Below are 17,196 nucleotides of genomic sequence, written 5' to 3' on the forward strand. Positions count from 1 at the left end.
TCTATCTGCCTTTCAACGTCTAATACATTCTCACAAACTGATAAAACATGAAAAAATTTAATTTACATAAGTAGTTATTTATATTCTCAATGTACATACCCTTTTCTACTTCAGGGCACCAAAAAATGTCTGTTACTTTTTTTTTCTGTATGCTAGTATTTGAATCCCAAAGTATGCTAATTATACTTCTGCTCTTCTTAAACATAAAAAATCATGACACAGGATAATTAATCATCCAAGGAGATCGACTCAATGAGAAACACTTTAACTGCTTGTTTATGTTCTAAATATAGCATGCAATCAACTAGAAAAACTATTCTGGTGCAATGATAGCAAGGCTGAATTATTCATATATACATTTTAATTCCTTGTTCTGCAGGATGCAAAAGCCCTGTATGTAAATACCTGAAATGCAGCAAATTATCTTTCAGCTATGCCAATTGTGTCCCTGGACTTGTGCTGAAACAGAGACAGCCTTCAACATCTCTTACCCATTGATTAAATAAATAAATAACCTGAAATTTAGGGTCAGATGCGTTTTATCTCACCCCTTCCCTCTGCAACTCAGCCTCTCTGCCTCATGCAAAGATCAATCAGAACTTGCTGAAGAATGAAAGTGAGTGGGACTTGCTAAAGTAGTTTGACTGAAATCTCAGTGATTACTATATGAAATTTCTCAAAGCTCACTTTTTACCATTGTTTTTCCTACAGAAAATTAATATCTACAAAGATGCACTATGTGCTGAAAATTTTGAACATTCTTTCTTACTGGTCTTGCTTCCTTTTTTTCCTTTTCTACTTACTATGGCACCAAAAAATAAAAAAATAGTAAGTTATAAGAAAACATGACTCAGGATAAACTTTGAAGTAGAGCCCTGCAAGCAAGGGTTCCAGTTCAATTGGCTGAGCACAGATTACTCCAAAGGCGAGTACAATATGCTGATTTTACAGATCAGTAATATTTTTATTTAAATCATGACATACCTGCATAAAGAAGCTTTCGAATGCAATGGATCTGCTGTGAAACACAAGCTACATACAGAGGTGTTCCTAAGTGAGGAAGATCTTGATCAACATCTATACCCCAGGATATCAGAACCTCCAGACATTCACTGTGACCTGTCAGTACAAAGCATGACAGTTTGCTCAACTTCAGTATGCTATCTCATGGACAAAACCACACACATTTCTTAACCCTCCTACTGAGACATTGCCCAGCTGCTCCACGTTTATTGAGGAGCTGATTTCCTACCTCTGCTGGCTGCTTCATGTGTTGGTGATGGCAGACAGGACTCCCACTGAGCTTTGGCACCATATTGTAACAGCAGCTCAGCACATGCTGCACTGCCTCTCGAACAGGCATTAAATAAAGGTGTCACTCCATCAATTGTTGTAGCATTTACCTAGAATATATAAAATCTATTTACAAAAAGAATTAAAAACAAGGTAGATTTTTAAACAGGAAATAGTTAGAAATTGCATAAAATAAAATAAAAATACTAGTTAAAATAACAAGTTTCACAGTTAACTCTGTGAAACTGTCTTCCTCTTACCATGCTTCTCAGTTGGAATTAGTTTACTAATATTCTTGTTAAAGTATGTTGCATAAATACACCTGGAATACTAAAGAGTATATATTGACATCTGGACAGTAAATAATTTTCAAAAGTCATTGCACTGAGCTTGTTTCAATGATACAGAAAATTTACACCTTGCAAACTAACAGGATAAAGGGATCTTCTCTCCACAGCTCTGGCAGGAGTTGAGGATTATTTGCCATTTTCTTCTGTTGTTTTAGCCTCCAGGTTCAAGTGATACTTCACAGGATGGAGACAAAGCTGATAGCATAGGCTCACTGCTTTAATACCAACCTCACTCTTTAACTGAATATTTCCAGTGTGAGAGAGTAAGGAGACAAAGTAGGCAACTTTGTGAGGCCTAATAATACTAAAGGGAGGAACACAGCTATGAGGAGAACGCTCCTTCTCTGCCCAATCTTCTTCTATGCACCCCCCAAACCCACCAAAACAATAAAAAATACTAAAAATAAACCAGGTGGGAAAAAGAATTATTTTTCTTATAGTTTTGTATATTTAGACTCCTTGTGCTAGCTGAAGTAGGGAGAAATTTGCTTTCAAAATATCTATGTATCTTTTTTTCTTTTTCTATAATAAATAGATGTATTCCACATGGTTCTGAAAACTGAATTTTAAGAACAATAAATATTTTTATTTCAAAGATCAGAGACCTGGGAAGCTATGCACTTGAACTCTGATGTCAGCAGACATTTCACTGAAAGTGATCTGTAAGGTCCCATTTTCATTTTGGGATAAAAGATGAGGCAGCCTATGCCAGGAGTACAGAAAAGACACTGTGGTTTTTTCTACTCATTCCACAGAATTTTAAAAGTACACAAGTACAGTGTGACAGCATACACTCTGAAGATTAAAAAAACAGTCTTCTGAAAGCCACTCAAAGCAAGAGGATCCCAATAAAGTAGAATTATGTGTTCCATATTTTTGAAGAGAAATATCATAATGAATACTGCTAACAGATTCACTCCAACTCATTACTGTCCCAGTGGCTGCCCATCACTCTCATCGGCTAGCATTCAGATGGCAGCTGTAATTACATGAGATGAACACAGCCAACAGGGTAAGTAGAGACCAATTACATTAAAATCAAGGAATATATCCTTCTCAGTTAAGCCAAGGTTAGAATTGGACTTCATATAAAAGAAAACAAAACCAAAGCCTTACATTCGCTCCTGCTTCAAGGAGGATTCTTGCACATCCTACATGGTCTCCCAGGCAGGCTTCATGGAGTGGAGTTACTTGGTCAATTGTTAGTGTGTCTACATTGTACCCCTAAAATAGATGTGAATGGTATTTGAAGATCATAAAAAACATATTAAGAGTTGCTTCCTCACATTACTGTTCAAATTAATAGTTTACAATACTCTAAATAGGCTTAAAACTCAACTTGCAATAACTTAATCCTCAGTAAGAATTTATTTTTAATCAGAAATAGGCATAAAATATGCAGACTGTTTAGATGCACAGCGGCAGGGCAAAAGACAACAGACCCAGGTCAGAACATGGCAAATTCCAAGTAGCTATGTGGAAAAAAATTTAACTGGGGGACAGTGAAACAGATGAGAGAAAGGGTGGTGCATCTCCAATCTTGGTCATCCTTAAAACCCCACAAGGACCTAAGTCTAAACTCTCCTATGATTCTACCAACCTGTGACTTAAGGGCTGAAATTCCAAAGCTATGCATTTTAGCAAAGAAAACACTTACTGGATTGATAAAATCATCAAGCTATCTAATTTTTTTGGAGTAGATGTTGTTTGATTCTTAAGAACTAACAATTGTATCTACCTACTTTCATCAAATGTATTCTACAGTATAATTTTTCAATATTGAAATAGCTAATAGGACGATATTGTAATATTAAAATCTAGCATTTACAGTCTCTCCCTTTGATATTAGCATTGTTTTTTTAAGTTGCAACAGTGCAAAACCCAGAATCTTTCAGTGATTCATCCTGTTAACTACTATCTTCCTGACTAGCTCTATTTACCCAAAGGCATAAAGCAGTGAAACTGCTTTATATTGATTTATACCATGCAAGAGGGGAAGACTGATATAAATTTAGACACAATTTTGGTTTGATTGTTTTTTTAGTTTTTTGGGTTTGGGTTTTTTTTTTGGGGGGGGGGGGACAGGAGTTAAAACATACAGAAGAAATATTTTAAATGCTAGCTTATATCTTATAATATGAAAAATTCCTAAATATGTATTTCTCTGAAAAATCCAAGTCAAAAAAAGCAAAACAAAGCATAATAATGTGCATTGATCATCTATGCTGAGAAATTAAATAACATTAAAAATGAAAGCAAATGTAAAACCAGAGCCTTCACCTGTGACAGTAAAGTCTTCAGAGAAAGAAGACGTCCTTGACTGGCTGCCTCATGCAGAGGTGAGCGATCTGCCCAAGAACCTATATAATAACAACATTTATTGAATAAGCCATATGGATTAGAAAGGGTTTGGAATGCACAGAGAAAAGCAGAAAATATGATGCACAGAATGGAGTCAAATATCCTATGAAATTAATTTTTCCTCTTTAGAGACTCAAATGATCAGTTTCTAAACAGTAAAAAGTTGCTCTACTATTAATTGTAAAGATCTCTAATAAATCATTATGTGGTCCACAGAACAAAATATTGAGATATTGACATCAGTAATCTATTTGATAAATTCATTATTTACCATATTCCACTTCTATTTTTGCATTCTTAATTTTTAATACACATAATAAAACTTTGTAGCTGGAATACAGGCATTATTTGAACTTAAACCAGATGTAAAGCTGTCTGAAGAAGTCACAAAGAAGCTGGTTTATATGAAAAGCAATGTGGGTGTCTCTACGTATGGTGAGATTAATTTGAAGCTACTACACAAGTACAAGGGGAGAAATATAGTGAGAATCACAGTAAAAAGTTACTATAGTAGAAATAAGATATAAAGTCTAAGTTCTCATTCCATAAACTAATAGGCTTAAAAATAATTTGATATGCTTACAGTAAGGGTTTTGCCTTTATTTTAATTTATTTATCACCCTCAAAAGAGAAAAGTGAAAAAAATAGTAACCAACAACAACCCTGCATTCACACACATAACCCTCCATAGCTCCCAGCCCAGCTTCCAGAGCCATCCTGAAGCTCCTGCTGAAGGACCTGCCCTTTCCTCTGCAAGCCTGCACACTGACAGGTCCCTTCTAGCCAGCCAAGGCTGCAGGCAGAGCTGATCCTGATTTATGGCATGAATTTTCAAAATTCAGTTTTAAGAGGTTATGCAAGGAAGAAACATCTTCAAAATGTATTATGAATTATCAGTATTTATTCCTCTAAGAACAAAATCAACAGAACTTTAAAATACTAATACAATCACTTGTGTGAGTTATATCAAGCTGCCTAAAATTCCTGAAGAGAGAATTAGCCTGGAATGATGAATTGGTAACACTGGCAGATGACTCTTCCAGGTGTGCAGATTTGACGCTGCCATGGACAGGGACAGCCTACAGAGCCAGCCACTGCATTTACTGGCAAAGCAACGAGTCTGAAGTGCAAAGGCTGTTGCTCAATCACTGGCAGTCACCAGCCTAAGCTCTAAGATAACTACACCCCAGAAATAGACCCTGTTTCTGTTTCCTGTTGACCCCTTCCATCCACTGTACACTTCTGTTTACTATAAACAACCCCCTCAAATCACATCAAGAATGATGAAAATATTAAGACTATTCAACCTGAAAAGAAATCAGGGCCCAGTTAAAAACATGAAATAGTGCACAATAGGAAATTGTAGCTAAAACCTCTATTTTCCTACTGGTGTTAGTGAATGAGACTAAAACTTACACAGAAGTATAACTGCATCTTAGAGAACATAGTGCACTTTGTGACTCAGCACTACTGAATACTACTGAGATCAAAAACTTGGCAAAGCAAAACCACAGATGATTATTTAAATTATCACAAGGCTACATAAAGCTGATCACAGAAGTTTAAAAATATGACAGTAAGGTTTTATAAACCTGATTTTAAAATTCAGTAAGATTTCTATCATGTCAGAGCATCCTGTATGTGTGAAGAACCTTGAACTCTTTCATCTATAGCAGTAGATGGACTATTGGCAAGAACCAGTTTCCAATCCTCTGTCAGAATTATTTGCACAAAGCTCTGGTCATCTGTGTGTGCATGTACATATACATGCACACACATTACTCCCTGTACTTTTTACTTCAGGTTTATTTAATGTAATGTTTTGAAATTCTTATTGATAGTCCAAATTAAAAAAAAGAAAAAAGAAAAAACAAAACAAACCCACAAAACAAAAAATAAAACAAAAACACCACCAAAAAAAACCACAAAAAACCCCCCCAAAAAATCCCCAAACACTTTAAAAACCCCCCATACAAAGTGATTAGGATTATAAAGGCTAGTATACATTAAAAAAACCTTGAGCTCAGAAACCTGCAAGGGACCCAATTTTGACAAATCATCAGTATTTTCTTTGTCATACCAATAAGCTCAGATAGATTTACTGTACTGTGGTTTGGATGTGTGCAATCACCATGAGTATTTCAATCAGTCTTTTTCTTCTTCTGTATTAGTATTTGAATGAGCACTCAAGTTGTTCTAATTCAAATAAATTAGATCCATTAAGTTCTTCTGCTGGCTGCTGCAAAAAATTCCTCAAATTTATATCTGTATTTAGAGGTAGCTTTTGGTAATTTTGTCCCTCTGTCTTTATAGATGAGAACACCTCTTTCTCTACAGTTTATCCTACTCAATGGAAAGGAAAAAGAAAAAAAAAAAAGAACTGATTGTATGGAAAAACATCCGATAAAATCGTAAGAGTTACAAGGCTTTTATGCTCATTCAATAGACTTACATTTCAGACATTTTTGTAGCCATGTATAAACACAACAAAGATGCAGGTAGCGTCTGAAAGCAACGATTTTCCACCTTTATCTCCTTCACCTCCTTCCATTTTGGATTGATCAGAAGAATAGAATAATGTCTACTTATTACTCCAGTGACATTTCATAATCAAATTATACCAGATCCTGTTATAAGCTCAGGTTTGCACCTAGACCCATCTGTCTTCAGGGAGAGATATTCAGCAGCCAGCTGTTTCTGATAAATCCATAAAATAAAAAATGCTTGTATCGTCTCTACTATAAATAAAATCTAAAAGCAAAATGTTGCAGAACTATTTTGTGCCAACCAACTTTGGAAAAAGAAAATTCACATTCCAACTGACTTCTTGACATACATAGTAATTCATCATTAAATACCACTGGGACAAGAATATGTTCAAGATAAATATTTACCATAAATAAACATCAAAGGTGTTCTTAAATTCTTTGCCTAGATTACTGCCTTCTGCTAATCTACAAATTACAGTGTCTCTCACTTAGAAGTCATTAGCAAAAATATAAACACTTTCATTCATTTTGTTTGTAATAGCAGTAGTAGCATAGTCTATTCCAAAACTGCTAATGCATAAATTTCCCACAGTCTCTGACAATGCTGAATACAAAATATCTCTAACTATATACAGAAGCCACATGAGTTCCAAGTTCTCTGATGTATAGTTTACCAGAAGGGTAAACTATTACAAAGCATCATTGCTTTGTAAGCATTAACAAGAAAGAATAAATATATTCACTCCATTAACAGGCGAAGTTAAAAAAAAATTACAAATTATTATACAATACCTAAATCTCCATCTCCCCATGGCACTTCCAGCCAATTGCAATTATAAATCCTACTCATTTCTTTCAATCTGGAAAATAAAAAAAAATTAAAATAATAATAATAAAAAAAATCTGCTCTTGCTAGTTGGACCTGTTCCTAAAACACCCTGGCTATGTTTGGAAGATCAGCAGCTCCCTGTAACATGAACTTTCAGCCTTCAGTAAACACAGCTTTGAATATATGAGTGCGTACAAGTTGTCAGTTTCTTATGGTAAAGGACTGCTGCCTTTTTTGTCAGTTTTTCACATTTTTTTTTAATGTAACAACTTCTCAAAGTGCCAGTATCTGTGCATTGGCTTTCCATGAGAGATTAACTGGAATTTCAGAAGAGAAACTCACAGTGAAATCAAGAAAGCCTTGAAATGAATAAACTGCAGAAAAACTCCCCCTTTTTTAACCTCATGCAAAGACATACAGTTTTGTGTCCTCAAAAATCAGTATCAATACATAGATTTTAAAGGAAGCACTGCCAAATGTCCCTATGTTATTTCACTACTTACTCATAACACATCTAGAAAAGAAAAGCAAAGATATTCTGAGCATGTTTCAAATGCTGTTTGAGCTGTACCTGAACTGTTTTTCTTTTAGTAGTTCACTATTCCTTCAATTATGTTCTAAAATATTCTTTGGTTTTTGAACTGGGGCACTGATAGCTATTCTCAGCAGCGAAAATGTCCAAAAATAGGGATCTGCAATTCTTGACTTTGATTCATTTCTAAGTCATTAATGTTCTCTTCCTCACATTTCCCTAGAGACCTCACTCCTTTACATCCTTTACCTGCAATTATCTATAAGTCATTCCTGAAATTATAATAATAGTAGTAAAATACTAAATAAAAATATTTTCACAATAGTCTTTACCTCCAGTCATGTCATTCCTTTTGTATTTATTTCTAAAAGTTTGTGTAGCCTCCAAAAAAAAAAACAAAACCAAAAAACCAACAAAACAACAACCCTCCAACTCAGTATAAAAAGTACATTAAAGTACATGAAAGTACATTAGACTTTCAAAAGGAGAACTGTAATGAATGAAGTTCTTCTCACTGACTTCCTTGGGAGATTATTTCTCCCAGGGCTCAGCACTTTAAAAAATTACTGCTCTATGGCTAAATAGATGGAGTCCCAGCCGTCAGAACAAGCACTATCATCAAAGAACTGAAAATAAAAGCCTGACACAGCTCATTACTGGGAGGTGAGAAACACAGAGTATTTGGAAAGCATTGTAGCTAGTATTTATTTCTGCAAAACCAACAAAAGCTATGTATTAAATACTGTTACCTTTTACTTCGTAAGACACATCTGAGTGCTTCAGCTTCTGGCAACTGAAGCAATAGACAGGATCAATAACTTAAGGGAAAAACCCTGCAATATCAGAGTGCCAAGATCAACAGAATGACTTTACTCCAGTTGTTGAACGTGTCTAATTAGGTTCAAAAAGATTTTTTTTGTGGCACTGAAATTACTCATTTGTCTAAATCCCTTGTAGAATAAAGAAGCATGTCAACCACTTAATTGATACTTGATGTTGAAAATCATTGAAAAAATCTTCAACGAAGGATTTAAACTTCAAGACATATATATCTATGATGCTTAACTACCATGATAAGAAGTCACTTTTTTTTTATAAATGAAGTTTAAACAGTCAACACTGAAGAACTCCAAGAGAATCAGAATTTAGGCTAGTGATTATTAAAATAAGTCTGAATGAGAAGATGTCATTCAAGTGGCATTTACATATGTCATTTCAATGTTTCAAATAATATGAAAATTATATAACTATATAACTCTTTGTGTGTGTGTATATATATATATATGTGTGTATATATATATATGCATACAAACAATGAAAACTTGATTGATTCAAACCAGTATACTTTCCAATGTTTATCATAATGTAGACTTTAAATCTACAAACTGGGGGCTTCATTCCAAGTGTAAATACTAACAATTCCCTACTCCTAAAAGCCATACAAAGCTTTCCCACACAGTTCTGTCTCTAATGCACCCTCACCACATAACTACACATTAGTTTTGCCATGCCAGTGTTGCATTCAGTGAATGAGTTAGTATTCAGATTTTTTTTTGTCTCCATGACTAGCAGGATCTCTTTAAGACATGTCATCCAAACTATAAACTCACTGTAACATTGTTAATTTTATACTGCCTTTTTCATGGTATTGTCCCAATAATAAAAGAATGCTTCAACTCCCCTGCTGAACCTATATCAGAACATTATCCATTCATACTATTTTATAACGAAGGAACTAAAAGACAGAGTTTTGATGCCTGAATTATAAAATCATTCTAACAGCTTATTTTTTTCTGAGTTCTTAAACAGAGTGCACACTAAAAGCACAGTTTAATTATGGTTATGAGAGCTCTGAACTTCTGATATTTCACCTTTAGATAATAATAATCATTATCAGCCAAAAAGCTTTTACATTAGATGACTGGTCTTAAAACACATAGGTTCCAAAGCAAAGACAAGAATTTACTTCTAGGGGCATTAAAACATTAACCCTTTCTCCCAACCATTCACTGCATGCTTTCTAACCTTTGCATCAAACAGTAGAACACAGGGTATGTTTTTTCTGAGTATAAAACTAATGCATTCTCAGAACATCATTCATGCTGCACAGCTCAGGAGGCTGGGGCTTTGTGGAAGAGCACAGCATCTGACTGTGCTGTCAAATACTGGGGCATAATGCACTGAGAATGGTCAAATCAGGGTGGCACAGGTAACATTTTGAGTGTTTGGCATTGCACTTTTGCATACTTTTCCCACAGAAACACGAGCCACTGAACTCTACAAAAAAGCCTAGAATAACACAACAGCAATTTCCAAACACAGTTTGCTTGGTTCCCAAGAGAAGCAACACTATGCTATGTGAAGATGATGGCAGTGGCAATGCTGGGAGCAGCAGCAGTCGCTGCTGGCTCTGCGCTCGGCCATGCACGTGTGGGAAGGAGTGTGTCAGGCCCTTCTCGTGTCACATGAAAGCACAGCCACAGCTCCATGGCCATTGCTCATGCACAGGTTGTTTTTTCCATCTTCTTGAAGCATCAACAACTGTCTGGATATTTTTCTAACCAAAACTAGCTTGCAAAGTCTGTGTGTCCTAGCTAGAATGCCAAGATGTAAAATCACAAACATCTCCAAATTCAGTAAACTATTAGATCCTCATCAGATATGGCTTGAGTAGGAGGAGCAGATGGTCATATTCTTTGACAGTTATTATTTCCTTGGACATGTCATTGAAACAAAGTAAGGGTTTTTCAGTCCCCTTCCCAACTAGAAGGTGACAGAAAAAGCATATGGACATTCTGAGCTGCGTTCAGACTCTGAAGATTAAAGTCTGGGATAATTTTGCTCCTCATAGTCTCAGCCTTAATCCACAGTACAAAACATTTTTCCCAAACTGTGCTGAGGATTGTCTGTATTTTCCCAGCCTGCTTGAGAGTGAATGCAGCCCAGGGCCTAATCCCAAGCCTATAAACAGCAAGCAATTGTGCAGCAAATCTGGGCCCAGTGTGTAATTTTTGTCACATCCATGAGATTTTGGAGTTGTAGCCCCTCAAGCCAGTAGGCTGAAGACCTTTTCCTACCTTGACTCTATCCTTTCATCCTTCTACCCAATCTTATGTTATATTCCACCCCCTGCATCACTTTCAGTCCATTTTCCAATCTGCCTATTTAATTACAGACTGCATTGCAGCATGACTTTCTCTCCCTTTGCTCTGCAAGGGTGCCTGTAGAGACAAGTCAGGTTTGGATACCTGCATGGATGAAACAGAGAGGAAGGGAAAAAAGCATCCTTCAGACTTGATAAAATATATACTTGTTATTCAAGTGCACTGCAACAATCAGAAGCCTTAATTGCAACAGAAGTCTCTCAGTACTTCAGGATGTCTATCAATAAATGTATATTCCCAGCATGGCAATCACAAAGAGGCTCTAGGAGCGAGACCCTGTTAAGATGGATTCTACAGAAAATTTTAGTTTACATATTTTACTTAGATTCTGAGAATTGCAAAACTAGAATAATTGTGGCTATATCTTTGTAAGAGTAGCAAGAGAGCCTAACCTTCAACCATATAATGGAGTGGCTAGTATTAACACTGATAAACTCTTGTGAAATTTCTTTTCAGCTGAGGGATACTGTCCAAGTTTTTTTTGGAAAATACTGACCTAACCAGCTAAAATGACCATAAATAACAGTTTCTTTAGGTCAGGAAATCTTAGCCCAAACAGTGAAAAACATGAGGGCAAAATATGCTCTGCATATTAAAACTGATGAATAAATGCAATCACACAGCATCATTGCACTCAAATGGTTACTTGAAAGATAAGGAAATTGGTGCTTATATTCTTGGATATTGCTTAGTTCTGAAACTGTCATTACTGGAAATCATCAAAGGTATTTTAAGAATAAGAATATATTTTAAGAATATAGCTAACATATAGCTATATTTTACGTAGCAAATTCACAGTTCCTTTATGTAAAACATATGAACTCACTGCTGTCTACTACTTTCATTGATGATTTTAACATTTCTATTTTTTAAATTTTGTATCATATGATCATGAATTTCAAGCTTGGCTTCCTTAATTTCTTTTTTGTTTCACTCTAAACCTTATGATACCATCAATATTAAATGGAATTATGATCACTCTTTCAAAAAAAATTCCTCTTAAGATTCTTGCAATTATTCAAGGCTCCCTTTTACACACTTGGACTATGGAAAAAAAAATTACATGAAAATATCGCACAGGCAGCAGGAGTCCTAAATACTTCTAAGAGAGTTTATTTCTCACTGTTGAAAATGTCAGTGTTCAGCAACTTAAATGCCTTCTAAGTACTTCTGTATGCAAAGCCTTTACATTTATATTTTGTCCTTAGTATCTTAGCACAGGAGAATAATTCTGTCACCTGTGTTTCTCTATTGCCTCCTATTTCAGCTATCTATTGTAGACTCCTTACAAATAAAGTTATATGTAAAGTTTACTCCTCCCCCTCCTTTCCTTCCTGGGTTCCCCATAGTAAACAATTAACCTTTAGTATCCAGTTACCTCATGACAGGACAGCAAAAGTCAGGGTAAGTCAAGCCTTAAACACTTGCATAAAACAAACAGGACAGATAAACAAGAAATGGTATTTTAGATCAGCTGATAAGAGAGCAGAAAGAACGAAAATAGCCTCAGTACCCTTGTGTTAACCCATGCAAGACAATAAAGTCTCACTAACAAAAGCATGCATTTACATCACAGCTAGGAAAGAAAAAACAAAAAACCAAAACTAAAAATCAGTTTTATAGCTAGACCATCATAAATTGGGTCAGCTTAGCATATTTCAGTACCGGTTTGTGAAATGGCTGCTATACTAACCTTGGCTGGTCAGAATACCCCAGCTAGCTTTCCGTTTTGCAGGGCACTCCCCTACACTTTCTAGGCGTCTTTTGGGGAGATTCTGGCTCCTCTGAACAGCAGTGTTTGTTGTCATGATCTGTTTCTCCAGGAAAGCCTGTCTGTCATTGGTGCAGGTACTCTGCTCTGACGAACAGCCACAAATGATCTCTGCTACCTTTTCTCCTCCTTTCGCTTTTTCACAAAGGATCTTGCTGTACTTACTGTAGAATGGCTACAACACTGAAATCCATTCAGTAACATTTACTAGCTTGGACTAGTGACTACAGAGTGGGGGAAGGGAAGGACTGCTCCAGCATTTTCTATTTTTAAAACAGAGAAAGAATCAGCTTAGCTACAGCATGAGTCTTAACTATTTACATGATTTAAATGGAAAGAAGGTGCTAATTTTTTAATCATTTAATACAAAAACTCCCTGATTCTTAAAGCATAAGCATTCAAATGTTTTGCTGCTTGATTACCAAGCAGCCTAAAACAGAAAACCAAAATTATTTTATCAGAATGGAAATTCTTTTAATAATAGTAACAACAATTATTACTGCATCAGGTTTTACTCATATGTAATGTGCAGTAAAGAGTGATTTTAGCATTCAGGAGAACCCATGAAACTATGAAACACTCCTGGTTTTCTATGGTTTGTTTCTTGGTTTGTTTTGTTTTTTGGTTGTTTTTTTTTTCAAATAGGGGGCAAGTTATCCTACAAATGTCAACAGAAACTAAATCCTGAATAAAAGCATGTTTTGACTAAAAAAAATTATTTTAAATGTCTGACCCCATTATGAAAGTAAGGCTGTAGTCTTGTCAGAAGAAGCACCGATCAATGTTTTTAAAAATAGTAACAAAACCAACCAAAGAGTGCTAGAATTTTTTGTTCATTACTATGTATCAGGCTGATAGTATAGAACAGAAATCTGCAGAGAGAAGCAATCTATGATAAAACTGCATCACAGTAAAAGACAGTGATTTCTCTGTAATAATAGCATGTTAAAATGTTGCCTTTACCTCCCTGGCATTTCCTTGTAGTATTTCCTCATTATGCTCTTCTACAGATATATAAAGTAGCCACTTGTAAATTTTTAACAAGCAAATCAACATTACTGAATTTCACTAATACTACTCTTTTCAGGTACCTGACAAAACTTAAGCCCTAAAACTCTGAAATAATGCTCATATATTTAAAGAAATTTTCTATATTCCTCTTAGTTTTCTTTAGGAGAAAATCAGAGGCAAGATTATAGGTAGGTAGGGTGAGGGGAAGAAGAAGGAGCAGCTGCAAATCTCACCCTGAAATTGCAGCGCATGAGAGCTGTCTCACTTGGAATAGTGCTATACCCTTTACAGAACAGAAGCAGGTGGGCTACTGCTCTTCTGTCTACAAGACAGAACCAAATAGAACTCTCGCAGACATTAGGGTGCTTTCAGACAACTGCTTTCCTCGGGTTTTATCTAGCTGAATGAATCAGAATATCTCCCAGACTGAAATAAACATTTCAACATATTCAATCTCTGCATGTAAATCTGAAACAGAGCTTTCACAAAAGGGCTCATTATAAATGGGACATTATAAATATATCACTTCAATACTAGAATTATGCTTTCTTCCAAGTAAATAAATATTGGAAGAGGTATTAACAGGAGAGCATAGTAGGGATGTGTATACATGTGCCTATGCAGGAAGATACCAGCATTATTCTCCTGACAGTTTTTGTACTTGCCATGGCTCTGAGGCTCATCTCAGTTTTAAATTTCCATTTGGAATGGAATTCCAGGACTCTCAAGAGAAGGTGGTGAGGACCAGGATCAAGCAAAGCATCTGGGACTGCAGAGCAGGAATTGACAGTGGTCTGGCAAGAAAAAAATCTACATTTTTTGTAGGAGTTTTGTGGGTGAGGCTGTCAGCTGAGAATGAATCTGCATCTTTCTACAGGAGTGGTACAAACCTGGAAGGACTTCATACAAATGATTCCCACATTGATTCCAGCCTCTGTTCTCTCTTACTTGTCTGGGAGGTGTGACTGGCAGGTGCAAGGACACCAGCAGGTACACAGACAGCTGTCATGGCTTCAAAGAGGCAGAGCCCACAGGAGCCAGCATCACCTGGTCCCTTGCACAGGAAGCAAGGAGCTCCCCATGCAGTTAGAGCAGCCCCAAAACCCCCCACCTCCAAAGCACGGCTTATAGGAAAAGTATCTCCATTACACAGTGATATTCCATAGATGCTTGTCACTCATTGAGTGACTTTGAATACTCTAGAGGACATTTAAAAAATATGCATTCTTGTGCGTTAAAGAAGGCAAAGCTTCAGGACTCTAGAAGGAACTTTTCACTAAATTCTGCTAGGCCCAACCATTTAACTTCCAAAAAACATTAAAAAAAATCTTATTAAAACAGTTCACAAATACAAGATTTAAAAAAAAAAAAAAGCAGCCAACCCAGCATCAAAAATCATCTGAAATGATGTTAAAAATATACTTGAGATGAGGGAATGAACATGGTTAAAACCACGGAGTAAGGCTGAAGACTATGCTACTCTACTTGACTTCCACCTATGGCATGGAATTGCTATGTGACCTTTCTCACATCAACCGTCTATCCCTGGACTACATTAGCTACAAAACAAAAATCAAATCCTTCAACTTCCTACCAACATTAGGTAATAAAACTATTAACATTCAAAACTACAAAAGCACTTATGCTTAGTCCTGAGATTATGTTCTTCAGATTTTTCTCTATAGAAGACATTGAAAGCCTTCCAAAGTCTGCCAGAAAACCTTTAACACAAGTCTAAGTAGATGTCCAAGCATGTGAAAAATACAGTTGACCATTATTTTTCCTGACTTGGAAAACAAGCAGTTAGGGACAGCATTTAGATTACATGGAAACAATGTAATTACCCTCAAAAAAGCAACCAGGGGAAGGGGCAGATGCTACAGTCTGAGAGTAAGGCAACTGATGGGTTTGGAATTCTGGCCTAAATTAGCATACAAGCTTTAAATAAAACACTATGTTAAATTTCATTAATAATTAGTTCTGTTCAAATTTATAACCCAGAGGAAGAAGTGTTGAAGGAAAGTCTCAAAATCTTTTTATTCCAGTTTTTTGTAAAAGAAAATATGAGTAAAGTTTCAACATTTCCAGGTCAGCACATAGGTCTGAGTTTAAAGGGGCAACAGTTCTTAACAGGTGGGAATGAAAATAGAAGTAAATTTTTGTTCCTCCCTTTCAGCAGGGAACTCATTCTATTTTTAAGGCAACAGAGATGCAATTGTGGTAACACACAAAAAAGTGTTAATAAAACCAACAATACCCAAAACCTCTTTGACCTTTCAGCACATGATGCAGTCCAATGCAATACAGGTCCAAACTCCTATAACAATAATTTACCTTAGGAAAAATTGCACAAAATTGCACCATTTTCAAATGTCACAGATCAGTATTTTGTGTGCAACCATCTCAAAACACCAAACCGATGACCCACCTGACTTCCCAAACTGTTCTGTACTTGCAGGTTACTCTGTTTTCATGACCAGGATTACTATGGGGTCACAGTGACTGCATGGAACGTGCCACACTAAATTCTGGAACAGGACTAGAAACTGATTCTTCCTGCTCATGTGATCCACACCCTGCAGCCATGAAGCTGAAATGACAGACAGGCTCTCTGTGGCTCAGTGCCAGTACCCCAGCAGTGGCCTGTTATTTGACATTGCCAAAAACAAACCAGAAGAATTCTTGAACATTGCTCCCTGTAGGAGATGCGAGGATGAAACAAATTTTAGGAAGGTTTGAGGAACAGTGTTTTCTGACAAAAACAGCATCCTACAAGGCACAGTGGTGGCCACTGTTACATTCTACAGTGCCAGCTCAATGCCAAGGGACATAAATGCACCATGAATGTACAGGGATAAAGCTCTAGGAGGAGAACAGGGAAAGGCCTGGAACAACTTTTTGTTTGTTTGTTAAATAGATTCTTGCATCAAGCCATACTTCATGGCAAGTATGATGGTGATATAAGTCATTAGCAGGTAACCAGAAGCTTAGGCATTATCCAGGTCACCAACCAGTCCTCTTGACAAATACCAGCTGATAGGCAGATAATGCTTTAATTATCACTACTTACTTAAGCATAAATTACATTTCTTTACACCATTATAAGCACTAAAAAATTCTATTACATACTCTTAATACAATCTCATCACTGTCTCTAAGCTGGAAATCCAAATCAGTAGTAGTAGTAGTAGCAGCAGCAGTAGTAGTAGTAGGAGAAGAAGAAGAAGATGATGATGATGACAATGATGTTAGCAACAGCATGGCTCTCTGGCTAGTAATTTCCCTACCTCTTCTCCTGAGATTTCTACAGTTGTTACACCTTATGTCCTCAGATGCTGGGAATCATAACTGAATCATAAATCTTTGAAAAAAGATTTAAACTTCTGATATGACAAA

General features: G+C 36.1%; 1 protein-coding gene across 7 annotated transcripts in view; it reads right to left on the reverse strand.

The window, feature by feature from the left end:
* ASB5 (ankyrin repeat and SOCS box containing 5) overlaps positions 1-17,196 on the reverse strand; it is a 39,706-nt gene that overhangs the window by 3,150 nt on the left and 19,360 nt on the right. The window contains exons 1-7 of one of the 7 annotated variants that reach the window (XM_064417763.1): positions 14,466-14,587; positions 12,712-13,052; positions 7,286-7,353; positions 3,924-4,003; positions 2,760-2,867; positions 1,253-1,403; positions 985-1,119 (exon numbers count right to left, since the gene is read on the reverse strand). In XM_064417763.1, coding sequence (XP_064273833.1) covers positions 985-1,119; positions 1,253-1,403; positions 2,760-2,867; positions 3,924-4,003; positions 7,286-7,343 — 532 coding nt within the window. In that variant the 5' untranslated portion in view covers positions 7,344-7,353; positions 12,712-13,052; positions 14,466-14,587. Of the gene's footprint in view, positions 1-984; positions 1,120-1,252; positions 1,404-2,759; positions 2,868-3,923; positions 4,004-7,285; positions 7,354-12,711; positions 13,053-14,465; positions 14,588-16,134; positions 16,239-17,196 lie in introns of those variants that run through there. The other 6 variants (XM_064417764.1, XM_064417762.1, XM_064417761.1 and 3 more) reach the window with 6 other exon arrangements.

This window comes from Passer domesticus, chromosome 4, assembly GCF_036417665.1.
Source record: "Passer domesticus isolate bPasDom1 chromosome 4, bPasDom1.hap1, whole genome shotgun sequence".
Taxonomy (NCBI): domain Eukaryota; kingdom Metazoa; phylum Chordata; class Aves; order Passeriformes; family Passeridae; genus Passer; species Passer domesticus.